Genomic DNA, 23,757 nt, shown 5'->3' on the forward strand with positions numbered 1-23,757 from the left:
TATCCTGCTCTTCTACAATTTCTCCCCCTTTATTGCCACTTTTAAGCTGCCATTTGCTGTTAAATTGCCCCTTCCCCCTATTTTTCCACCTTTTTTTGTTTTTACATCTTTTTGCCCATTTTAGTCACTTTTCACTCATTTTTTGCTGCATTTTTTGACCACCTGTAACTCAATTTATTTTTACTTTGCACCAAGTTTTGCCACTTTGTACCCAATTTTGTCCATTGTATGCCTATTTTGCCCCCTTTTCACCAATTTTTACCACTTTTTTGCCGCTTTTTGACCATGTTGGCCACCTTTCACTTTTTTTTTTTCTTTTTTTTTGCCACTTTCACCCATTTATGCCACTATTCACCATTTAGATTGTGGCTCTTGTAAAGGCATTTTTCAACAATTTGGCTGTTTGGTTGAGCAGGGTTGAGTAACACTGCTCTATAGCATAGTCCATATAGTAAGTATAAGTCTATCCATTTTGCTCCATGCACAGAGGAAGTTAGCAAAGCAAATCGCCTTTTTTTCTGGTTTATGGTCCTGCGCCTCCCCTGAAGGTCTGTGGCGCCCCCAGGGGAGGCCCGCCTCACACTTTGAAAACCACTGATTTACAGTAAAGTGCATTATAGTTTTAGTGACCTTGTGTACTTTATCTCCATCTCCATTTGTATCTGAAAATATATATTGTTCCAGTTTGAAGCACATCAACATGTTTGCTGCATTTTTATCTTTTCTTGTAGCAGATCCTAAGAAAGATGAAGGTGTAGATCAGCACCTCAAAGACTGTGAGCTTCAGCAGCATGTTTGGAGCCCCTTCACAGAAACAGCACCCTGCTGGAGCTTCTCAGGGCTGTGTTAAAGGCATTCGCTCCAAGATGCAGGAAAGGGGACTCTTACCACCTTTGTACTCCATGCAGCCCCTTGTCTCAGCAGCCAGACCAGCTACCAGACCCCTTCTTGACAGTGTCCCATCTAAGGAAAGTTTGTTTGGGGTAGAGCTCCCTCGTCTTAAAGCACAAGTAGGACCTAGGAGAGCCTCAGACAACACAAAAAGGACAGAAGGACCTGGACTAGGAACCAGCATTCCAGCCAGAACTGCTGATGGGTCTGCAGCTCATGGGTACACTGTATTACTAATTTTTTTTGCATATAAAGGTTTATTTTAGATCTCATTTTATGAATTAAACAAAATTGGTTTGAGAAAAAAAACTTAAAATGCAGCAGTCAAACTAGCAACTGCTAAACTTTTCAACAAAACCAAAGCAATTTTTTTTTATTTAAAACATTTATGCAAACCTTAATGCCATGTTCCCAAATTGAAAACCTTTGTATGCCAGTTCAACAGATTTTGATTTCAAGCATTTCTTGTAAATTCATAACCTTGATTTTTTCTTTTAGTCCAGTAGCTTTTCTTTTGAGTTGAAAGGTTTTGCTTTGCATTTAAAAATTCAGCTTGCAGTAATCAAAAAAAAAAAAAAAAAAAAAAAAAATCAATTCTTTTCTCTTGTCTCTCTTGGAGTGATACAGGGTAACATTCCCATTTAGTACAAACAGTATGAAGCTTTGATGTTTGTCTGATACAATTTATGACATTAGCTTTACTTGTACAAAATAATTTTGGTTGCAGTGTTGGTAATTTATCTACAAAAATCTCACCTTTAATAGAAGAATAAAATCAACCTTTAAAATTATAATGTTCAATTGGATTTTAAGTCACAGAAGTAAACTCATTCACTTAGATATTCTATGCCATGGGTGTCAAACTCAAGACCCTGGTGCATAATCCTGCCAGTGGTACAGCCTGCAAGATCATATGTAATCATAACTGGCCCACCAATGTGAGGTCTGCAGATTTCCTCCAGGGTGGAAATGTAAACTAAACCTTGAGGATTTAAAATATCCTTGTTAAGTCATAATAATATGAAAAAATAAATATATTAGATTACAAGTCAGGAATGAGGGAAAATAAATTAATTTATGTTTTCATTTCATATTTCAATTTTGCATCTCACAATTGCAACTGAAACTTATGATTTTGACTTTTAATGTCATATTTTGATCTTTTAGATTAACGATTTAAAATTATGGGTTATATTTCAACCTTTTCAACTCATGGTTTTGAATTTTTTGTCATGTTTTGACCTTGTCAGCTCCTAACTTTTACTTTAATTCCCGTATTTTGATTTTTAGACTCACAATTTCTGATTTAAGCTCATATTTTGACCTTTAAAACTCATAATTTTCACTTCCGATCATATATTTTTGCTTTTTAAAAACAGTTTGACTTTAGATTTCACGTTTTGACCTTTTAAAGTATTAAGTTTGACTTTTTATCTCAGATTTTGAGCCTTTAAAAAAATGATCATTTTGACTTAAAAAAAACCCCTCAAAATCATTTATCATCATTGCTACGTTTTCTCCCCATAATTTATTACTGGATAAAATGAGGTTGACAGTTTATGGTTGAATTATGAGCCTGCTAGGCTCTCAGGTCAGACCTAAATTCAGAACGTGGCCCCTGCTGTGATTGAGTTTGATAACCCTGTTCTATGCGATTTTGGAAGAAGTGTGAAGTGTTATTTTCAATTTTTCTCATGAAATCTTTAATGCTAAAATATAAATTATAGATAAAAATAGTATTTTGTTGCCCCTATCAGGCTTGATGACGGGCAGTCTGTGAAAATGATGATAGTATGCACAAAGACTATCCGTTTCTTGGTAGGCTTTTGACACTATGTTAGATAAATAGAGATGCACCAGTGGTCAAAATTTGGGCCACTACTGATACAAATGTTTACAAAAACAATTTAGCAAAACTGCTAATGGTGATACTGATTTGTTTTATTCCTTTTTGTGTAATACTCCTCAAATGCCAAAATTTTGCTGCCGTGTTTGACCATCATAACACATCAAAGTCTTTCTCACAGGTGGCGTCTTACGCCCTGTAGAGGAATTCTTTATTTGTTTCAGCTGTTAGATATACCAGATGGCTGCATTAAATTGACTGGACACAGCAGATAAACACTAGTTATAAATATATTTTATGCCACATTATTTGTTGGTGGCTGATACCATCTGATTTTAATGTTAAACTGATGCATCATGCATCCCTAAGAATTAGGTTAATATTATCTTCCTCCTAATTATTTCTGGGAACCATAGACAGATTTAGCTGCCAGCATTTATTCCCCAAATGGTTCAGTCACTGAAATAACTGCCCCTGTGTTTACACTTTGTTTTTATTGTTTCAGTCTTACAGGAAAGGATGAATCCATAAAAGTCACAGCTTGTAACAATAAAAGGATAAATACTGTGAGAGATGGGAGAGGGACTGAACTTAATAAAGGTCCCCTCACTGCCATCGATGTACTTCATATCTTTGCCAAGAAAAGAGATCATATCATTGCCAAGAAAAGAGACCTGATCCCTGCCAAGCAAAGAGACCTAGGAGAGTCGGAGCTTTATTACCTTAAAGAAGTGGATGGGGACTCCTACAGGTATGCTGACACCAGATTGAGTACAACATTTTGAAAACTTTGGTCTATGTTCTGCTTACAAATTTGGTTTGCTTTTACACACACATTTAAACTTTTTTTCTCTTTTGGTTTTCAGACCTTATGACCTGCAAGTGGTTCCTTTTAGTGAAGTTGGCTCTGAATACTATGTCTTCTCCTCTAATTCTGTTCTACATGTTACAAAGAGGGGTTATGGTGAGACTGTCAGTTTGGCAGATTGGCACAGAGAGTCTGTGTTATGGACAGCTTTACAAGAAATCCCATTTTTCCAGAAGTACAGATTGCACAAAGCATTCAAATGGTACTGTTCATATAGTATTATGTTGTGTGTCATTATTTCTCTTTTTTGGCCTTGAGTTTTTTCTGTTAACCTCTTTTTTATTTATCAGGTGGCACACTATTGTGCGCAGGACAATTTTTCGGCGAAGAGCTGATAGTCTGCAGGATAAGCTGGTTATACTTGTGCCTCAGCTCAGAAATGTTCTCTTTATGTTCAAAAGGTGACACATGCTGACATGCAAATTATTAAATAGAAGTTAAATGTGGATCACACCTCATAAGTGTCTAGACTTAAAGTTAATTTTGGATCTCTCTGTTAGCTGTGACTAATGTCAAGTCTTAATAGCAGTTGATCAGTTTCTCCTGGAAATCACATTGTTTCTTTTACAGAGTAATTGAAGAACTGAAAGAGACACACCTTCTGCATCAGGAAGAGACTAAAACCTACAGATTGCTGGACTTCCAACATGCGCTCAAAGCAATGCATGAAGATGGTTTGGAGACACTGAAGAAGCTATCACAATGCCGTTCCTTCATCCTTAATAAGGTACCTGGAGATTTTTAAGACCGTAAAAAGATTTATGAACATGTGGTTGTAACAAAAATCAAACCTTAGTAAAATCCTGTTTTATTCAATTGCAACAACATCTGGAATTATGTTAACGCTACGTGGAATCAAGAAGAATGATCTTAGTGATCTTCAGTCACATTTTTAATCAAAAGAAAGAATACATAGCACTGTCTAAGCTGCACTAATACGTTGGCAATATTTTGAAAAGTTGGTAGAACTGGAAGGCCAGCTTTGCTTACTTTTTAGTTGTTGCCAATATTTGTTCAACTTTGTTTAACTTAGTGTTCAGGAATTTGCCTGCCATCTTTGCTCATTAAAAACAATAATTTAAAAAATATTGCATGTCTAGGGCTTCTAGTTTTGGTTCCATAATATCAAACATGTATTAGTATAAAACATTTTCTCTCGAGAAGTGAAAAAGTGGATTTTAAGCAATCAGTCTTGTCAGCATTTGTCTTACATCTAAATCACTGTTTTATAACTATGAAAAGTATCACATTTAGATTTTAATATATTTATTTTGAACTCCTTTGCTATGAAATATGTATTGTGGCTGCAGTGCATGCATGGGTTTGTGTAGATGATTGATTCTGTATATCTGGTCATCGTTTACCTGCCTAGGGACTACAGATGGAAGTTAGCTAGCAAGCTAAATCTAGTACAAAGCATCTTTTCTCTTTTTGAGACTTATGTCATTTTGTACATTGTCCCTGACAAAAATAAACTAAATAAACTAAACTAATATCAATTCATTTTTCCTAAAAATATATATGCTCATGATTAAATAAGAAAAATAACTGATAATTCCTCATTTAGACTAAACATGTCAATTTTATTATCTTGTGTTAAATAGGCATAGTACTGTTGGTGGTTCTAAAGGCCTTTGCACATTGAAAGTCTTCACACACTGGGCCTGTTATTCTTGCCCAAATTTTTTTGCATGTTAAAAAGAAAATGAATCTCATCAAATCATGTTTGCTAACTTACACCAAAACTTTCATCCATAATTATTATTTTTTTCGGAACAGGTTAGGTTCAATGCAAATCTTCACATCAGTCTAAGTCATTTAGATGGGTTATTGATGATTCAGAACAGTGCCTGCTGCTTCCTTCTCTCCTCTTCTCCAACCTGGCATAAGACTATGATGAATGAGCTGGTGCTGTATGAAGCTCTCTATCAGGATGGATTCAAAGGGATTTTAAAGGAGTGACAAAGCCACAGACTTGCAGTATGAAACAATTTGCCACATTCTGCAAAGTTTCGCAGTAAGGTCAAATAAAAACGCAACTGACTCAGTGTGCAGGTTCAAGTGCCGAAAATAACTGACCTAGACTTTCAAAAAACCAAAGCTTTTACCATGCATCTTTTTGGTTTTTTATTTTTTTTAAACAAATAATTCAACAATAACTAATGGTACGATAAAGTCAGAGGAAAATGTAACAATATTTTAATACAACAGATACTATGAGGATACAGTGTTATTGATGTTGTCATGTCCATTGATTCATTTAGAGTATATGGATATGTCTTTAAGAAAATTAACATATATTGCCCAGTTGCAACCTGAAATTAAAAAACTTGAAACCTGTAAAATGTTAAAGAATGCAACATAACCTAGAACAAGACATATGTATGAAACCATGCCCTCCATCAGTTAGACTGATATATTTTAAGGAAATGCAGTTAAATTTCAGATGGGAAAAATGTTATCGGAAGAAAACACTTTTATATCAGAAGATTTTGGAGCTTTATCACTATGATAACTGCATCTCTGTTTCTTCATAACCAGATGAGGGAGGACTGTTACAAGTCACAACAGCAGCTGCAGCTGCACCTGAAATATGCTGAAAAGCCAAACAAGCGCTCCGAACCCATCCACCTCCATCAGGCTCACCAGCAGGATCTGAAGGATGAGCTGGCTGAGTCTGAAAGCGTCTTCAAGAAACTGGGCAACTTTGCTGCTCTCATCAATCAGATGACTATGCAGACTCTCGTCACAATAACCAAACAAGATGCTACCGCGTTTCTTAACAATGTCGTGAAGGTGATAAAGCATTAGTGAACTTAGCTTGTGTGTTAAATGAATGAGTTATAAGCTAATGAGTGAATTTTGTTTTTCAGAGGCAGAAATCTAAACAAGGCAGTGTCTTTGACATCCAGCTTTGCTTCGATGCCAACAATAGTCTGACTGTTGAACCATCAATACAAGAGTACCAAAGAGCAGTGAGTGAGGCACTCCTGTCTGTTGGAGAGACTGTAATTCAGGTAATTTGCACATTTCTGCAGCAGTTTGACACAGCTACACTTCATAGTTTGTAATGGTCAAAGAAATAAGCACATTTCAAGGTCATAATCTAAGCATGAACTAAAATGGTAGCATTAGTAGATTAATGATGTTTTGAAACACATGATTAAAGCAAGTTTGGGTAGCTTCAGTGGTTTTATTACATTGATTTTAGAAAGTATTTGCTATACAGCATGTACAAGGAAAACAGGACATTTATGTGGAACCAACACAAGTAAAACTACTGATAGTTTGCCTTTGTTCTGTGTTAGATATGTGATGACTGTGGATTCTTTCTGGAGGTCAACAACAGCATCTCCAGCTCTGATTTTGCTCAGGAATTTGCCTCTGACCTTAGTGTTTGTGAATGCTCTGCCTTTACAGGTATGGTCATTTGTGCTAATGCTGTACCTGTTCTTCTTATTTCATTGTATGACTTGATTTTACCTTCTGCCAACTTGAACCTGGAGCATTCATACTACCTGAGTAGAACAAACGTTATAAAGACTTTATCTTTTGGTGTCCTTATGTCGTAATTCCCAGAGAGTAGGACCAAGAGTGACTGCAAAAAGTTCTGCTGCCAGCGATATCTCAGAGACCTTCCATCTACCTGGCCGATCCAGCTTGAAGAGACTGTGCCAATGGCCCAAGGGAACAGAATGCATGGCTGCTATTACCCCCTCATCAGGAGTCAGCTTGAATGGCAGATGAGCATTAATGACATGACAAAAAAACTGGAGAAAGAGCAAGAAAAGATCATGCAGGTGGGGATACGAGACAATGCTTAACTGGTAGCTGTGTTGTAGAATTTACACATCTGATCACTTGTTTCAAGTAAATTTTCTGTGTCTGAACAGGAAGCTGAGTTGGAAATCCTGCAGCTGTGTAAGAGCTACTCGTGGCTGCAGGATATACATTTGTTCACCAGTCAGTGGAGTCGAACATCTTGGGAATCCATGAAGGGTCCGCTGAGTTTACTTTTTGAGGAGCTTGTAAAGACGCTACACCACTGGACTGAAAAGATACACACTGTTCCCTCATACGTTTCAACCTCCAACAACCTTTTCATCATCGACTGCACCCGAATGAAAGAAAATCTTGGTACATCTTTCTAATGACAAGTATTTATACTATCTTCAGTTTTCAGTTTAACAAGTCGTATTCAAGAACATATGAATAAATCACTGTGAGATATTAAAGTGTACAGTAAGCTGATGTGTGAAGAAATTACTTTTTTCTGTGCTAAGTGTTCTTATACTTTTGCCCCATGTTTTTAAAGGGAAGCAGCTGAGGTCTGTTGAAGATGAAATTCAGAAGGGACTTGTTGAGCAGATAGAACATCGCTCAGAAAACCTTGTTTCAGACTTGGAAAGGGCTGCTGCTGCACTCAAGACAGAACCCAGAGACTTAAATGACCTTTCAGAGTATGCTCCACAGGTACGAAAAGTCTCTGAAGACAGAACATACTTGCATATAAAATAAAACAAAAGAAATAACATATTGGGTTGATGGCTCTGGCTTTTGTTATCAGTTCCTAGTCAAAGTACTTCAGATAAAAGATATTGGTGACCTAACTCTAGCCTGCACTTTAACGCTCTCTTCTTTTATTGTATCTCTGAATACATAGAACCTGCACAGGACACTTAATAGATTATACAAAAAAATGACATGAGATATCTTGTCAGTGGCAGTGAATCTTTTTGTATAGCACTGTTTATAAAAAACAATGTAGCATAAAATTCTTTATGCACACAAAAATAGAATAAAAGAAAACATGTTCTCATGCTTTTATAAACATTAACATTAGGTGCTGCCCTTAGGTCTTCAGGTAAGCTGTTCCACAGATGGGGGTTGTAGTGATAAAAAATGTTGTTTGGTTGTTGTTTTGTATGTATGTTTTGGTTCTAACTTTGGCTACTGTTAACAGAGCACTTCCTGAAGACCTGAGGGCTCTCCTGGACTCCTAGGGTAAAAGCAAATCAGATAGATAAATAGGGGAAAGACCATTAAGGACTTTAAAACCAATAAAATATGTGAATAACAATAAAATTTAGGACTTGTTATAAATTCAACTTTCTTGCATGAGGGCTTTGAACTGTTTGAGCTTCTCTAATGTGCCCTCTAAATATCAGGGACACAATGCACCATGTACTGTAGACTTAAGGCCAGATTTCATGTTGTCTGACCTCCAGTGTCTACATACTCCTGCCCTGCAATCCGCTTGTGAAGCGTACTGTTAAACGACTTGCTGCTTTTCTAGTCAATCTTTGCAGCACTTCCTGCCTGCCTGCCTGTCACCAGTGCATCCCAGAAACTCCATTCTGCTCAGCTTAGCAGGAGATATGCACCAGGTCTATTTTCAGCTCTGGCTGCTGCCAAACCTTGTCAATCCACGTAGAGCAAATCGCTCAAAACAGCTCAAAAAATCTGCACAGTATCCTAAGCATGTCAAAATATAACACAATGCAGACTCATGATGTTGAATCATTACTACCGTATATTAAAATAATGTTTCTTCATTTGGCACAAGCTACAGGTCACCAGTCAGTCAGGGGTCACAGAGCTACTACAGAACCGTTACTGGGAAAAAGTTAACTTTTTTTGGTGGAAAAAAACAGAATATACATGAAACCACACACACTTTGTAGAAAACAAACCTTTTTACCGCATAATTTACTTAACCAATGGTGGAAGCAATAAAGTCATGGAGTCATGTCTAAATGAATGGCAATACAACCCCAGGAGAGCATTCATCTGCTGTTTACATATTCTTCCTGTGTAAACTTGTAGTTCTCCCGTGATCTAATGATCTGGAGTCTCAAGCTGTTGAAGGCTGCTTGGCGTAGTGCAGTGCTCCATACAAACTTCCAGTGTGCAAGGCTGCTCACCTTTGATGTGGAGCAAAGCGCCGTGTATCAGTATCAGTGCATGTGATATTAGCGATACGGTACTTTGCCTCTAACCACTCCTGATTTTAAAACTATTACACCTTTGGGTGCTAATACTATCTGAGCAGCGGGAAGACTTATTACAAAAGGTATAACAGCATCAGATGGCAATAGGAAAGACCTGGGATACATGCCAAGACACTGCCACAGATGTATGATAGGGCACAAAGAATCTTTCGATGCAATGAAAAGTCTGTCAAAGGAGAGAACTGATGTTATCAGTCTAACTCACCTATTTTGTTTACTACCTAAACCTAGCTGAATTTACACACAGAGGAAAACTATCTAATGATCATTTCATTATACTATATCTGAAGTTTTCATTATTTTTACACTTAACTATAATCCTTTTCTCACCCAGTGTATGGATTATTACAGTTTTGATCACTCAGTAAAGATCCAGACAATAGATTAAGCTGTAACATATTTCACAATTTTTACAGAGATGATGTTATTAATTTGGAAAGTAGTGTATGGGGATTTTTAAACCACCATGGTGTCAAATGATTGTAGACTATTTAAATTCAGATCCTCAAGTTCCTCTTCTTGGGTGAACATTTACTTCCAGTTAATTATCAATCCCAAAGGCTTGCCAGGGAAAATGTGTTCTGAATGTAAAATTCTCTGGAAAAGATTGATCAGAAAATGTTCTTTGCATTTAGTTTTTTTGCTGTTTTATCACAAAACTAATCAATAAAATCACTAAATGCATTAAAAACTGTGCAAGAATAAGATAGATAATGCCATTTGAAATGGTAAAAGTGTGTGTGGCATTAGCAGAAACAACCATGTATGATAAATTACTGTTACTTGTTACTAAGGATGGTAGTAATAGTTGAAGCAGTTTGAGTCTGGTAAATCTGCAGCATCAGGCTATCCACACCAGCTGTCCAGAGGAACATAGAAGGTAGCTCAGGAACTTCTAGGAAGATATATGGGTTGTGATTTATAACCCCATTCCAAAAATTTGGGGCACTGTGTAATATGTAAACAAACACAGAATTGCAATGATTTGCAAATCTCATAAACCCGCATTTTATTCACAAAAGAATGTAAACAGTATATCAGTTGTTGAAACTGAGACATTTTACCATTAATGACAATTGTTCACTCATTTTTAATGTGATGGCAGCAACATATCTCAAAAAAGTAGGGATGGGGCCATGTTTACCCTTGTGTAGCATCTCTTTTTTAACAAACAGTCTGTATAATCTGGAAAGTTAAGACACCAGTTACTAGAATTTTGGGAGAGGAGAGATACAAGCTGCTCAGCAGTCCTCCTGGGTCTTCCTTGCCAGATTGTCCCTTTTATGATGCGCAGATTTATTTTTCTATTGGTGAAAGGTCTGGATTGCTGGCAGACCAGTTCGGCACCCTCTTGTCAACTGTGAAGCCATGCTGTTGCTGTGGTATGTGTTTAAGCATTGTCTTGCTGAAATATGCAAGCACAGTGCATTGACAGTGACCTTCCAGATGTGTAGGCTGCCCACATCATAGACACTAATGCAACCCAATCAGAGATGCAGGCTTTTGAACTATTGTGCACAAGCTGGATGGAAGCCAATCTTCTGAGAGAATCTGCCTCTCTAAAATGCTCATTTTGTACTCAGTCAAGTTACTGACCTGTTGCAAGTTAACCTAATGACTTGCAAAATGCTTCTCCAGCTGTTTTACATTGGTACCACTTACTTTTCCAGCCTTTGTTGCCTTGTGGAATGGCACAATGTCTCAGTTTCAAAATCTGATCTGGTGTTTATGATCTAATGTGAATATAATGTGGTTTTATGAGATTTGCAAATCATTACATGCTGTTTTATTTACATTTAAAGAAAATGTAATTTAAGTTTTACAAGGTGCATGAGGAGTTACAGTTGTTGACATGCAGTATTCTGATATGATCAACTGGAAGTTGGTCCATGCCTGAGCCAGTCATAACTACAAGCTCTAAGCCTGCCAAGAGGATGTCTTCCTCCTGGACTCTGATTTCAAAGGCTTCATCTCCTATACTGCTTTTAGAAACTGAAGGTACCACAAGCAGGCCTGCCTTCTGGGACCACCATGTTCTACAGAAGTAATATGGCATCTTTAACATGATGGTGTCTGCCCATTGTTCCAGATGTTATAAGGTATCAGTGCATTGAAGCTAAGGCAGGAGTGAGGTGATCTCTTTTCTTTATTGTCAGTGCACATGCTGCAGCCTGAACTAGAATAATCAGCATTGTATGTCAACAACAATAAGCCAAAAACTATTTTTTCATTTAGTACACACATTTTATGATACACTGCAATAGAATATAACTGAGTAAACACAGTTGGTTATCTACTCTAATGTGTAAATGTGTGTCTAATGTGTATTTGTTCTCCCCTTTAAGGTAAGGGAGGCAACAAAAATGTTAGCTGATGTACAGAAACGTTTGGAGTACATTCATTCCCTCCAGGATACTCTTTGCATGAACTACAGGAAGATGACTGAACAGGAGGTGACTTTGGAAAAGAAGGTCTGCAGCCATAATCGTGAAAATGATGCAAATAAAAACCAAATGATGTATATATTTTATTGATGTTGCATTATTTAAAATATTAACATCTCTTATAAATTTATGTATTTTACCTTGTAGTGTATGTGTTTCTGTTTGTCAAATCTAGGTGCTCGCCACGTGGGATTGCTTTGTCTCAGTCGTGAAGCAGGCAGACAACATTGTATGCAAACAGCTTCCCTCAATGTCCCATGCATTGGATACAATGTTCTCATGTTTGGTCTGTGACCTTAAAAACACAGTCACTAAGGCCACATCGGGACCCTTCCTTGACCCAACCCAGAATGCAAAGGAGACTGTGACCACACTGAAGCATATGTGTAAACATGTGCACATACTTGTTTCAAAGCTAGAAAACATAAGTAGGACAAGTCAGAACCTACGAGGTAAGATAATAAAGATAACAATATTGATTATTTTTAGTTTTAATTTGGCTAGAGTAACTGTAACCGGTATATAGAATAAGACAAGAAAGAAATAAAGTGTGACCTGTTATGTGTTTTCAAACACTCTTCGCCTTATGTTGGACTGACATTTTAACCGTGTCCAAACAGAACATCCAATGGATATGTCCATGTTGACAGCAGACATCAAGAAGATTGAAGCCCGCAAAGAGTTGTGGGAGCTGGCTGCTTCATGCAAAACATGGTTGGAGCAATGGAAACAGCTTCCTTTTAGTGAGGTAACATCTCAAATGATCATACAGCAGCTGTGCTTATTAACAGACAAGATAAAATATATTAAACAGTTTGTAATTTATGTTTTAATAAAAAGTAATGAAAAATTAGAACATGTTTAATTACGTTGAATTCCGCAGCCTGCCTTCTGTCTCCATTTTGGAAAAAAAAAAGGAAAAGTTAAGAATTTGTGTGGTGGTTATTGGAACCTTGTGCCAGTCATATTACAGTGTCAGAATTTTTGTAGTTAATTGTGATTAATCACACCCTTGTTATTGCATTTTAAAATTCCACAATTTTGCCTTCAGAACTTTTTTGTTTCATATTGGATTTTCCTACAGCCTTAAACTAAGCGTATTTGACTTCCTGTTGACTCAGACCTGCTTTTGTAGGTAGACTGAAGATCTCGATATAAATTTAATCATGGAAAAAGGAACTTCTTGTGGCTCTTAAAGGAAATAAGTGTACTGTAAAATGCTAAATTTTCAATTAAACAAGGTCCAGATAACTTCTGACTTGTCCACTGAGCTGCCTGTGAGTTTTTAAAGTTAAATCAGACATTAAGTTATTTTGCATCACTGCAGCTGCAGGAAGACTCTAACATGGCTAGACTACAGTCGTTAGTGGGGGCAATAAATCATGAGATTAATCACAAAAAAAAAACAGTGCTCTAAATGTGCACCTTGATTATTTGGATTAACTTGCTTAATCTTGACAGCCCTATTAGCTACACATTAAAAAAAATCAGTCTTACAATTAAAGCTACGTTTGTTGTGATCATTACAGGACCCTGTGCCATCACCTTTGTTATCATGAATTTAACCAGTAATTCTTTTAAAATACTGTCTATACTGTAGGTCGTTGTTTCAAAAGCTCAGGAGAAAATTGTCCAGTGGAAGGATAAGGCTCTGTCTCTATCAAGTGTCATACCCACCAATGATGCAGTGCTCCTGGAGACTGTGGCATTCCTGGAAAGCCTAAGTCCTCAACTTGCAACTATGGCCCTGCTGCAGAGTACCACACTCAAACAAAAAGACTGGAAATCCATTTTAACAGGTCATTCACTGCTCCCATATTTAGTAATATCCATATGAAATTAACATGTAATGACTGATCAAAATGCATTCCATCTGGCAGGCATGGGCCTATTGTATGACCCAGAAAGGAGGGTTATGGTTGCTGAGCTGATGTCCGAACAACATGAAGTTGACCAGAAATTAATAACCAAGGTGAGAGCAAATCCAGGGTGTATATTGGTCCAGTATAAGTTGCATTCTGGTTTTGGGGCTCTGCAGCCGGTTGCACCAGCTATGGGTAAGTTCTGCCCTAAGTTACGGTGTAAAGTCAACACTAAACCCTACGTTGAAACTAGTTAAGTTCTAATTTAGTTGTGTCATTATTCGATTGCATAGACATAATATACGTAGGTATACTATTTAACTAATATACGTTAATAATGTGTATGGTTGGGTGGAACAACAGAGACGTAAGGTTGATCTTAACTAGTAGAGATTTACGTCCAAACTAATCAAAATATTGTCGCAGATATGACGTATTCTCTTACTTTAACCAATCACTGAAAGGCATTTTAAACCCCGTGTCTGCTACAGATGCTAACGGCTAAAAATAACGTTTACTAACTGCCGTTAATCATCAAACAGCATCCAGCGTGGATGTGAAATATGACAAGGCATTTTGCCTATGTTAGTATTGTGAAGCCTACAGCCTAAACCTAGAGCCAGTATAAATAACAACACTGATACCGAGTGATGAAATCGCTAATGACACGAGATAATATAACAGTGGACGGTTGATATGATCTCCGCTCATAGAAAACAGCAGTTATTGATCATGGAGAACGCAGTGCTGATTCCAAATTTCAGGTAAAATCCTCAACTCCTCGTCACACTCCGAGTTATCACGCCTTTTGGAGCAATCACTTCGACGGGCGTATTCTACAGAGGACTTTACACTCAGTAGGGGGTAGGTGTAAGATTTAACTTTCAACTTACAGTACGCCTACGTTAAAACTATCACAGCTGGTGCAACCACAGACATAATTTACGTAGACGCCGCATAGGCCAGTGGGCTGTACGTCAACGCCGCCGCCATTTTGCCAGAGGCATTCCTGGTCAAGATGCCTCACTCCTCTGCTGCGTGGGTCTGCACTAATAAATTGACAACATTTCATGGGTAAATTAAACAGTTGCTTTAGTTGTATTTGGCTAGAATAACACGACGTTCAGAGCTAATTTCCCTAACATTCCATAGTTAAGCTAGCTTTTTAACAAAGGTCTGCCTAGGTTTTTTTGTTTCCAGGATAGTAAAAGTGAAATTAGCTGTAAAATGTATCACAGAAAAAGAAGAAAGTATCCAAATAAACAATGTTACTGTATAGATACATATTTTTTTTATATGTATATATATACATGTATATACGTAGTAACCCAACCATGACATATTATTGTGAATATAATAATTTACTAAAATGTTCTGTGAGCATGTGTCACTCGAGTTCTAAAAAGTAAGAAACACAGACGCACCTCCAGTTGCAGTATATTACTTGATTTATCATCTTTTTCTGGCTCTCTGATAATCATGTTGAATCATTTCATTAAAAAAATATAGCTGTAATCCACTTTACATACAAACGACTCATTACCATCAGTTAAATATAAACGTGTGTGTTTTTTAATCAGAAAACCCTTCAACCCTCATATACTTGCATTTGTTTATGGAACGGTCTTGCCTCTGGCAAAATGGTGGACATGTTGACATATAGCAGCAGTGGGTAAACAGTCAATGAGGCATCTACTTATATTAAATCTATGGGTGCAACACCTTAAATGTGAGAAGAGTGTAAACTCTGTAGTTTACACTCTAAGTAAACTACAGATTACAGATACAGACATTTTTACTCTAAGTAAGAAGCTATGTTCAAACTAGGCTGTGTTTGAACTTCCGCACATCTGGTGCAACCCATAGCTGGTGTCTTGTTGTCTTCAATCAATGAGTCATATAATCAACCAGCACCTTAAATGGTTTACTGACTGAACAGAATTCTATAGCTAGTTGTCTTGAAATACAAGAACAGTTGAAAGAGAAAATGCTGATAAGTAGCTCCAGCCTTTGTAGGCCTGGTCTGCATTGCTTTGTATCCAAGCTGTGAAGTGGCCACCAGAAGTAAACGTGGGTGAATTTTCAATAGTGTCAATTCTTGTGAAGTGTGTGATGTTGACAACATATTTTTCAGAACTTCAAGCTGGCATACCAGTCGTACTAGTATATGGGATGCAGACACATTTTGAGATCGGTCTTTTACACTGGATTTTACTGTGATTGATTTGTGCTTATGATACTTTTCTCCTTATCAGATATGTAGTGCTGCACAAGCAGAGTCTAACATGAAGCAGACGTTCCTAAAACTACAACAAAGATGGGAAGGAAGACTTTTCCAGATGGATAGGTGCAGTCTCCCCAGTTTGCAGCAATGTGAGCCACACCATGACTTAACAGAAAAAGAGAAGCCCACGGACAGCATGGATTTATGTGAAAGTGCCAGTCTACAGTCCTGTAAAAATGTGAGATTGACTATAAAAGGTAAGACTGGATAACAAGCTTGCAAAAATATTTTACATGCTTGCATTACTGTTGTGTCATTTTAAGCATGCGTAATGAATTGCATCCCAAGCTTCATCACAAAGGGTGAATGTTTATAAGCAAGATTCTGCTTTGTTTTTGACAAAGGTCTAGACTTACACTCTGCTGAGATCGACAATGATATGATGACTCTGTCCACGATGGTGAAGTCCCCTCATGCGGTTGATTTCAAGCAGCAGATGGAAGAGTGGATGCAATCACTGCAAGAGCTTGGTGAGTTGTAAATCAAGAAATATATATAAAGGGAGATTTTTCAGTCAAATCATTAAATAAATAAACTGATGTTATACTGTGAATTATTTGACTGTAGGAACACTGCTTGATTTATTCAAAAGATATCAACAAAAATGGGCCTTCCTGACCAAAATGTTCCATGAAACATCCTGTCATCTGAAGAGAGTGGACTTGGTAAGTTCCTGCGTCATCAGAGACAGGTATTTTTTCTTCCAACAATATGAAACTGATAAATTGTCAGATAATTGTTTCTTTTCTATGTTTACATAGCTGGACCAGTTTCAACCCGTTGACACGACATTTAAGGAGATGATGTTCTCTTTATCAGTTGATCCTCATATCTTGAACTTGGTGAACCCCAAAATGGAAAATGAGAGATTCCATGCCAAAAGCCTTTGCAAGGTTCTTCTTGATGGTCTGTCTATTATGGATGCAATTTGTCACCAGTTGACAGATCAACTGGACACCATTCTTGTACAGTTTCCAAGACTCTGTTTCTTGAGTGACAGGGAAAAGATAGAACTACTTTTGTCTAACCAAACACCTATGACGCTGCAACCCTTTGTACGCAAATGCTTTACAGGGGTGTGTTTGCTTGAAGTGGAGTGTGAAGAAGCATCTAATGCACAACTTGTAAAGACCCATGGGACTACAACTGAAGGCCACAGACAGATGAATGTTCTTGGAATCTTTGGGAGCCTTCAAGAACATATTTCTTTTCTGTCTCCTTTGGAACCAAATGTCAATGCCTTGGCCTGGCTTTCTGACTTTGACAAACAACTGAAGCTTGCCATGGTGCACCTCTTGAGACGATGTGCCTCTATGCATCGTCAGCTTGAACCATGCAGCCAGGATTTGGTAGATGATGACAGGAAAAAAATTGTGCTGCCTGAGCTGGATGTGCTCTCTGAGCATCCTCTCCAGTGTCTCCTGGTGTCTGAGGAGGCAGCATGGTGCACAGCTGTTCGACAAGCTTTCAAAGAATCAAGCCCAGCAAAGCTGAATAGCATAAAGGCATACACCTCAGAAAAACTGGAAAATCTTGGCTCTTTCATTAGGGATGGTATCACAAGGTCTAAAAGGGAACCTCTGGTTTCAAAATACATGATGGTGTGTCTGCGTGCTTTAGTGCAGCTTACAATGAATAATGCCCAACAATTGTCTAAACTCATGGAGGTTCAACATGTACCTTTGGAGTCATCTTTTGAGTGGCTAAGTTTGATGAAATACACAATACCAGAAGATACATGTCTAAAAAGCAACACTGATCCAACATGCTTCATAGATGTTTTGGGCCATCAGCTTCATTATGATTATGAGTATTTTGGTCCAGGAGATTGGGAGATGGTGCAAACTCAATCCACAGATCGAGCATCACTGGGGATTCTCCTTGCTTTAACAAGCTACAGATGTGGCTTTGTGAATGGACCTTCCATGGCTGGAAAGAAGACCACTGTGGTCCAGTTAGGGAAAGCACTGGGGCAGCAAATTGTCAATATTCAGTGTGGATCAAACATGAGATCTGCAGCTATTTTGTGGCTGCTGTTGGGTGCCCTACAGGCTGGAGCATGGCTTCTGCTTGACTCAGTGGACTTACTAACACAAGAGGCCCTGTCAATACTGGGACAGCATCTGGAAAACATCCATCGATCCTTTTCTATGTCAACAGGAAATGAGAATCAGAGAATGAAAGAGGAGACAAAGGACAGAACTGCAGATTGCAAAAATACTCTTGATTCAGAATGCCATATGGTACTTGCTGGGAAAAGCATTTCTGCCAGACTGAACTATGGCTGTATTCTAATCTCATCAAAGGGATATCCATCTGAGGTTCCCCAGAGTCTACGATGTGCAGCCAGACCCATCGCATTAACTCATCCAGATTACAGGATTATTGCAGAAGTAATGCTGACTTCGATTGGTTTCTCAGAAGCCATGTCTTTAAGTCACCAACTGGTGTCTCTCATCAGCCTGGCTAAGGATTCCAACTGTCTGCCTGATTTCATCACTGACACCCAGAGCTTCTATCTCGTCTTGCAAAGAATCATCTCTGCCTCTGAAAGACACTTAAAACAAAGTGTAAGGCAACATGAAATTTCAAAACAGGCGAGAGGACTGGCTGCAGAACAACCTGATCTAACATTTTCACAAAATTCCCTTGGTAATGTTAAGAAGAAAAGAGGAGAAAGGAAAATGCCCTCCCAGTTGCCCAGTTCTCATTTGTCAGTTATATTGGGGTTGATGGAGGAGACAGCTGTTGTGAAAGCAATTCTGTCTATCATATTACCATCTATTCATGAGCAGAAGAAAGCCTCACAGTTTCACGTCATTTTCAAGGAAATATTCCCTATTGTCAGTCAGTTTCCTTTTTTCCAGCAACACATTGAGGAAGAAGAAAAGAGCCATCTCAAAGATGCAATTACAGAGGAGTTACAAAGCCAAGGCCTTCAATCTGACACTGAAAATATGTGCACTGCTCTTACACTGCACCACACTATCAAATTTTCTCAAGCAGTTCTGCTTCTTGGCCCCTCAGGTAGCGGAAAGACAACCTGCTACAGCACTCTAGCTGGAGCACTCAATCTTCTGGCTTTTAATGCAAGGGTTGAAAGTGAGATACTGATTCAGGGAGATACTCCCCAGGTGCAGCCAGAAGCCGTTGCTTTAACTTGGAGTTCTGTTGATACTGTGGTGTTATTTCCCAATGCCATGTCGCACGAAGAGCTATTTGGCTTCTTCTGTGACAAGAGAGGATGGCAAGATGGAGCTTTTTCAAAGGTGCTAAGAGATTCAGAACAAAGTGAACAAACAACTACAATCAGCAAAAATAAAAGTGGCCAACCTCCAAGAATGAAATGGCTGGTAATGGATGGGGAGCCTTTGGGACAGCCTGGCTGGTTGGATTACTTAGCCACACTTTGCAGTCCTAAGGACCCATTTCTATGTTTGCCATCATGTGAAACACTGCGGCCTGAATCACACCTCAAGCTTCTCATTGAGACCAACAACCTAGGGGATGCAAGTCCTTCTGCAGTAACCTGTTGCAGCTTGGTGTATTTTCCAGGCACTGATCTGTGGAAAGCTGTTTGGAAGAGTGAAATAGATGCGCTTTCATTTGAACACAAACTGGATCAAAAAGTCATGAATTTGTGGAATCACCTGGCTGAAGATCTTTTTTTAAACACTCTCAGTTTTCTTAGGAAAAATGCTTTAACCTCTGCGATCCATAGCAAAGAGGAATGTAGTAAAAGCCTTGTGGATGGACTGCAAGAAGTCATGTCATTTGTTCGAGTCATTCGTGCCCTCCTGAAGTATTTTGGCATGGAAGTGGGGAAAGCTGAAGCATTCCTACAAATAGACAAAAGAGGTATAATGAAAATACATTTAAATGCAATCTTGCAGATATGAAAAATAATGAATGCATTTCATCTTTATTAACACTGCCCTGGTTTTTCTACCAACAGATACAAGTCTTCACAGAACCAGCACCGATGGCCCCACAAAACAAGACTTCCTGGCCAGAAACCTTTTTCTAGTGGCCTATATTTGGGGATTCAGCGGACATTTACATCCACGGTATTATAAATAAACTTTTTGTCGACATATATATTTTAGAAAAATAAATTCTGTACATAAGGGGTCATCAAGTACATTTGCACAAGGGCCTGACTTAGTCTTGACAGAGACTCTGGAGGCCAGACTTTTAAATAAACAAAGACTGAATTAATATTTTGGTATGATTAACATTATTGTATTAGTATTAGTATTTCATATTAAAATGCAGGCAATTTTTAGGCATCACCAGTGAGATCTATCCCTATTACCTATAGCCTACTGCAGCAGGCCACAAAGAGACAGGCCTGCCCACAGAATTGGCGGGGCCCCTGAAAATCCCTGAGAATGGGCCCTAAATGTGATTTAGAACCAGTGTTACCTAATTTTTTACACTTTTATACCCCTCTTCACTACTTCATTTGGCCATTTCTGCAACATTTTTGCCCCTCTGAAACCATTTTTGATCAGTTTTGACACTTTTACACCAATTTTGCCAATTTTTTTTTTACCCATTTGGCCACTCTTTAACCCCTTTTCATTACTTTGCCCTTTGCAAGGCTTTTTCTTTATTTTTTTATTTTTTTTTTTTTTTACATTTTTGCCACTTGTAACCCATTTTTTTGATACTTTCTGCCACTTTTACACAATTTTTTTCCATTCTCTAACCCCTTTTAAACCACATTTCCTGCATGTTTTATCCCCTTTGTATCAATTTTTGACACTTCTTACCCCTTTTTCTTACTATTTTTGCACCATTTTTGCTACTTTTAACCCATTTTCATACTTTTTGCCCTTATTTTTGCCTCATTGTAACCTCTTTTTGCCACTTTTCCTGCCAATTTGTGATACTTTGTGCCACTACACAAGCCATCACATAGTTTTGCCACTCTCTGACCCCTTTTCATCACTTTTTCTGGCCATTTTTGCAACATTTCTGCCAGTCTCAACCCATTTTTTAATATTTACAGATCTAATGTTAAGTCATTCTCAAAATACTTTGATATTATTATTTTTTTGTGATGGATTTAACATCTGCAGACATTTAAAGCCAATAGAAACTCTTAAAATCATACTATCTTCTCTCTGTCTCTGAATTTAATGATCTTCTGGGGGCCAAACAGGGAGCTTTTGGGGTCCTGATTTGGCCCTTGGGCCACCAGTTGATGATCAGTGCTGTACATTGTATTGCTCAGTATATGCAATTACATTTGTTCTTTGTCAAACAAGAAAACTTGTCAACTCAGCCACTCATTTCTCATGTAATTCTCAATTTTACTGCAGACACTGGCCACAGTTTGACCTACTTGCTCGTCAGCTCTTGTTTTCTTGCCGGTACAAAATTGTGGTTCCTGATGCAGAGAGTGTTTTTGAACACTTTTTCAACAAGGAGAGCAGGATCTGCCCAAAGAACTCACTGATTACAACTGTCATCTCTCCTAAGGTTTGTTCAGCCATTCTATCTAGCAAAATAAACATACATTAATGTGGTGATCACTGCTTTAAAACTAAACTTTACTAACAAGTCTTTGATGTATTTCCCCAGTATGGGAAATACATGTTCCTCCTGAACCTCATGTTTGAGGCAAACCAGCCTGTGTTGCTTGCAGGAGAGGTTGGCAGTGGAAAAAGTACACTGTGCAAAACTTTGCTGACTTTTGACAAGCCACATATTTGCCTACGAGCCAGTCAACTCTTGAGCTTCAGAGACATTCGCACTCTTGTTGAGAACATCAGGTACAAGAAGAACCCCGAGGACAGCAAAGGTTTTATGACAAAACAGCCCAGACTGCTTCTTTTTGTGGATGATTTGCATGAAGCCCCCTGTGGTGAGTAAGACATTTACACTAAAGAAGCAAATATCACTCAATTTGAATCAGATTTTCCACTTTATAAATATATAAAGTCATATAAATATGTTTCTCGTCTTCCAATTGATAGATGTCTTTGGGAAGACTTCAACAGCTCTGGAGACACTTCGACAGAGTATTTCAAAAGGAGAGATTCTAACATACAGTGCCTACCATTTCAAGTTATTATGCTCCAGATGCATCAGCTATATAGCCACCTGTTGCGTCTTTGGTTCAGGCATTCATCAGAGTTATGTGATATCCTCCAGGCTCTCACGCCTGTTCTCCATCTTTGTCCTGCCATGCCTTTCTGTGGACGTTATATTCTCCCTCCATTCTTCTAGGCTAAAATCATGGCTGAAAGAAATGCCACTCAAGCAGAGTTGCGAGCAGATGGCTTACTGTATCATCACTGCAACTAAAAATCTATATGACACAGCATGTGAGCAATTCCAGCCTACCGCTCAGAGGCCCCATTTCACATTTTCCCATCATGACATTCAGAAAGTGTTTTCAGGGATGTGTCTGTGGCAGCCTAAACACAATTCTCCAAACACAACAACGGAAAATGGGAACTCGCCACAAGGCTTTCCTTCAGTCCTTCCAGGGTCTGCACCAGCATCTCTTAACATAGCACAACTCTGGATGCATGAGTGCATGCGTACATTTGGGGACAGGTTGTCCTCTGAAGATGAATGCAGAACTCTTGTTTCTCTTATATCCAAGACAGCAACAACACACTACGGGTTATGTTTGATTAAAGAAGCCCAGCCTGCAAATTCAGATGACCCAGGCACTATCAAAAGCCTTTCTGTTCAATCACCGGCTGCAGACACAGAAGGCACCAATAGGCCAACATGTCAGACTGTAGAGACTATAAATACATTCAATCTTTCACAAGAGCCAATACCAGCTGACCAGGCTTACTTGGAGAAATCCCTTACACAGACTGAGCCTACCCATCTGTCTGAAGACAATCGTTCAGAACAAGAAAGACTGAAAACCCACCCTCTACAACCCCAGATTCTTCAGTACATGGAGGACAAAGTGACTAAGCTTGTATATGGTCCTGAGCTCACTGAGACCTTAAAGTCTGCAAACTGCAACCCAAGTTTTTGCTGTTTTTATCAAGACCTAGAACTTGATATAATCCAGCAGGAGCTGTGTGCTTTCATTGACAGAAATGAGAAAGAGAACAGACAGATAATTGTGAATGGCTTCAACGTTACCACCAGAAACATTCTACACAGGCAGAGGGTGAAGCAGCTGCTACGTATCCTCAGGGTGTTGCTCATACCTGGAGGTCATGGATTACTCATTGCCTCAGAGAGAGCCACAGGTCGTAAAACCAATGTCCGTTTAGCTGCCCATCTTCTGGGCTACCAGTTGATGGAGGTGCATCCTGGTAATGAGAATAAGTTGCATGAGATCGTTAAAGAGGCTGGGAATCAAACTAGAATGGAAGGAACTAATGTCATCATACTGGCCCATGAAGGACTTAGCCAGTCTGTCAGAGATGAACTTCTGGTAGCCATGGCAAACAGAACCTACCCAGGACTCTACACAAATGAGGAGCTGGCAATACTTGTTTCCAGAGTGACTGAGGTGAAGAATTCCAGAAGATATGCTATGGACAACTGGACACTTGAGAAGTAAGA

General features: G+C 38.5%; 1 protein-coding gene across 1 annotated transcript in view; it reads left to right on the forward strand.

Moving 5' to 3' along the window:
* Window positions 1-791: 791 nt before the first annotated feature.
* LOC121507792 (dynein heavy chain domain-containing protein 1) overlaps window positions 792-23,757 on the forward strand; it is a 39,371-nt gene continuing 16,405 nt past the window's right edge. Inside the window, exons 1-24 of the mRNA XM_041784132.1 lie at window positions 792-1,111; window positions 3,243-3,488; window positions 3,604-3,807; window positions 3,896-4,006; window positions 4,176-4,332; window positions 6,147-6,401; window positions 6,479-6,622; window positions 6,914-7,025; window positions 7,185-7,405; window positions 7,499-7,742; window positions 7,921-8,078; window positions 11,962-12,087; window positions 12,236-12,512; window positions 12,681-12,808; window positions 13,661-13,859; window positions 13,941-14,032; window positions 16,178-16,403; window positions 16,551-16,676; window positions 16,774-16,871; window positions 16,968-20,064; window positions 20,162-20,273; window positions 21,534-21,693; window positions 21,796-22,078; window positions 22,191-23,751. Of these exons, the coding sequence (XP_041640066.1) occupies window positions 792-1,111; window positions 3,243-3,488; window positions 3,604-3,807; window positions 3,896-4,006; window positions 4,176-4,332; window positions 6,147-6,401; window positions 6,479-6,622; window positions 6,914-7,025; window positions 7,185-7,405; window positions 7,499-7,742; window positions 7,921-8,078; window positions 11,962-12,087; window positions 12,236-12,512; window positions 12,681-12,808; window positions 13,661-13,859; window positions 13,941-14,032; window positions 16,178-16,403; window positions 16,551-16,676; window positions 16,774-16,871; window positions 16,968-20,064; window positions 20,162-20,273; window positions 21,534-21,693; window positions 21,796-22,078; window positions 22,191-23,751 (8,657 nt within the window). The remainder of the gene's footprint in view (window positions 1,112-3,242; window positions 3,489-3,603; window positions 3,808-3,895; window positions 4,007-4,175; window positions 4,333-6,146; window positions 6,402-6,478; window positions 6,623-6,913; window positions 7,026-7,184; window positions 7,406-7,498; window positions 7,743-7,920; window positions 8,079-11,961; window positions 12,088-12,235; window positions 12,513-12,680; window positions 12,809-13,660; window positions 13,860-13,940; window positions 14,033-16,177; window positions 16,404-16,550; window positions 16,677-16,773; window positions 16,872-16,967; window positions 20,065-20,161; window positions 20,274-21,533; window positions 21,694-21,795; window positions 22,079-22,190; window positions 23,752-23,757) is intronic.

This window comes from Cheilinus undulatus, linkage group 4, assembly GCF_018320785.1.
Source record: "Cheilinus undulatus linkage group 4, ASM1832078v1, whole genome shotgun sequence".
NCBI classification, from domain to species: Eukaryota; Metazoa; Chordata; class Actinopteri; order Labriformes; family Labridae; genus Cheilinus; species Cheilinus undulatus.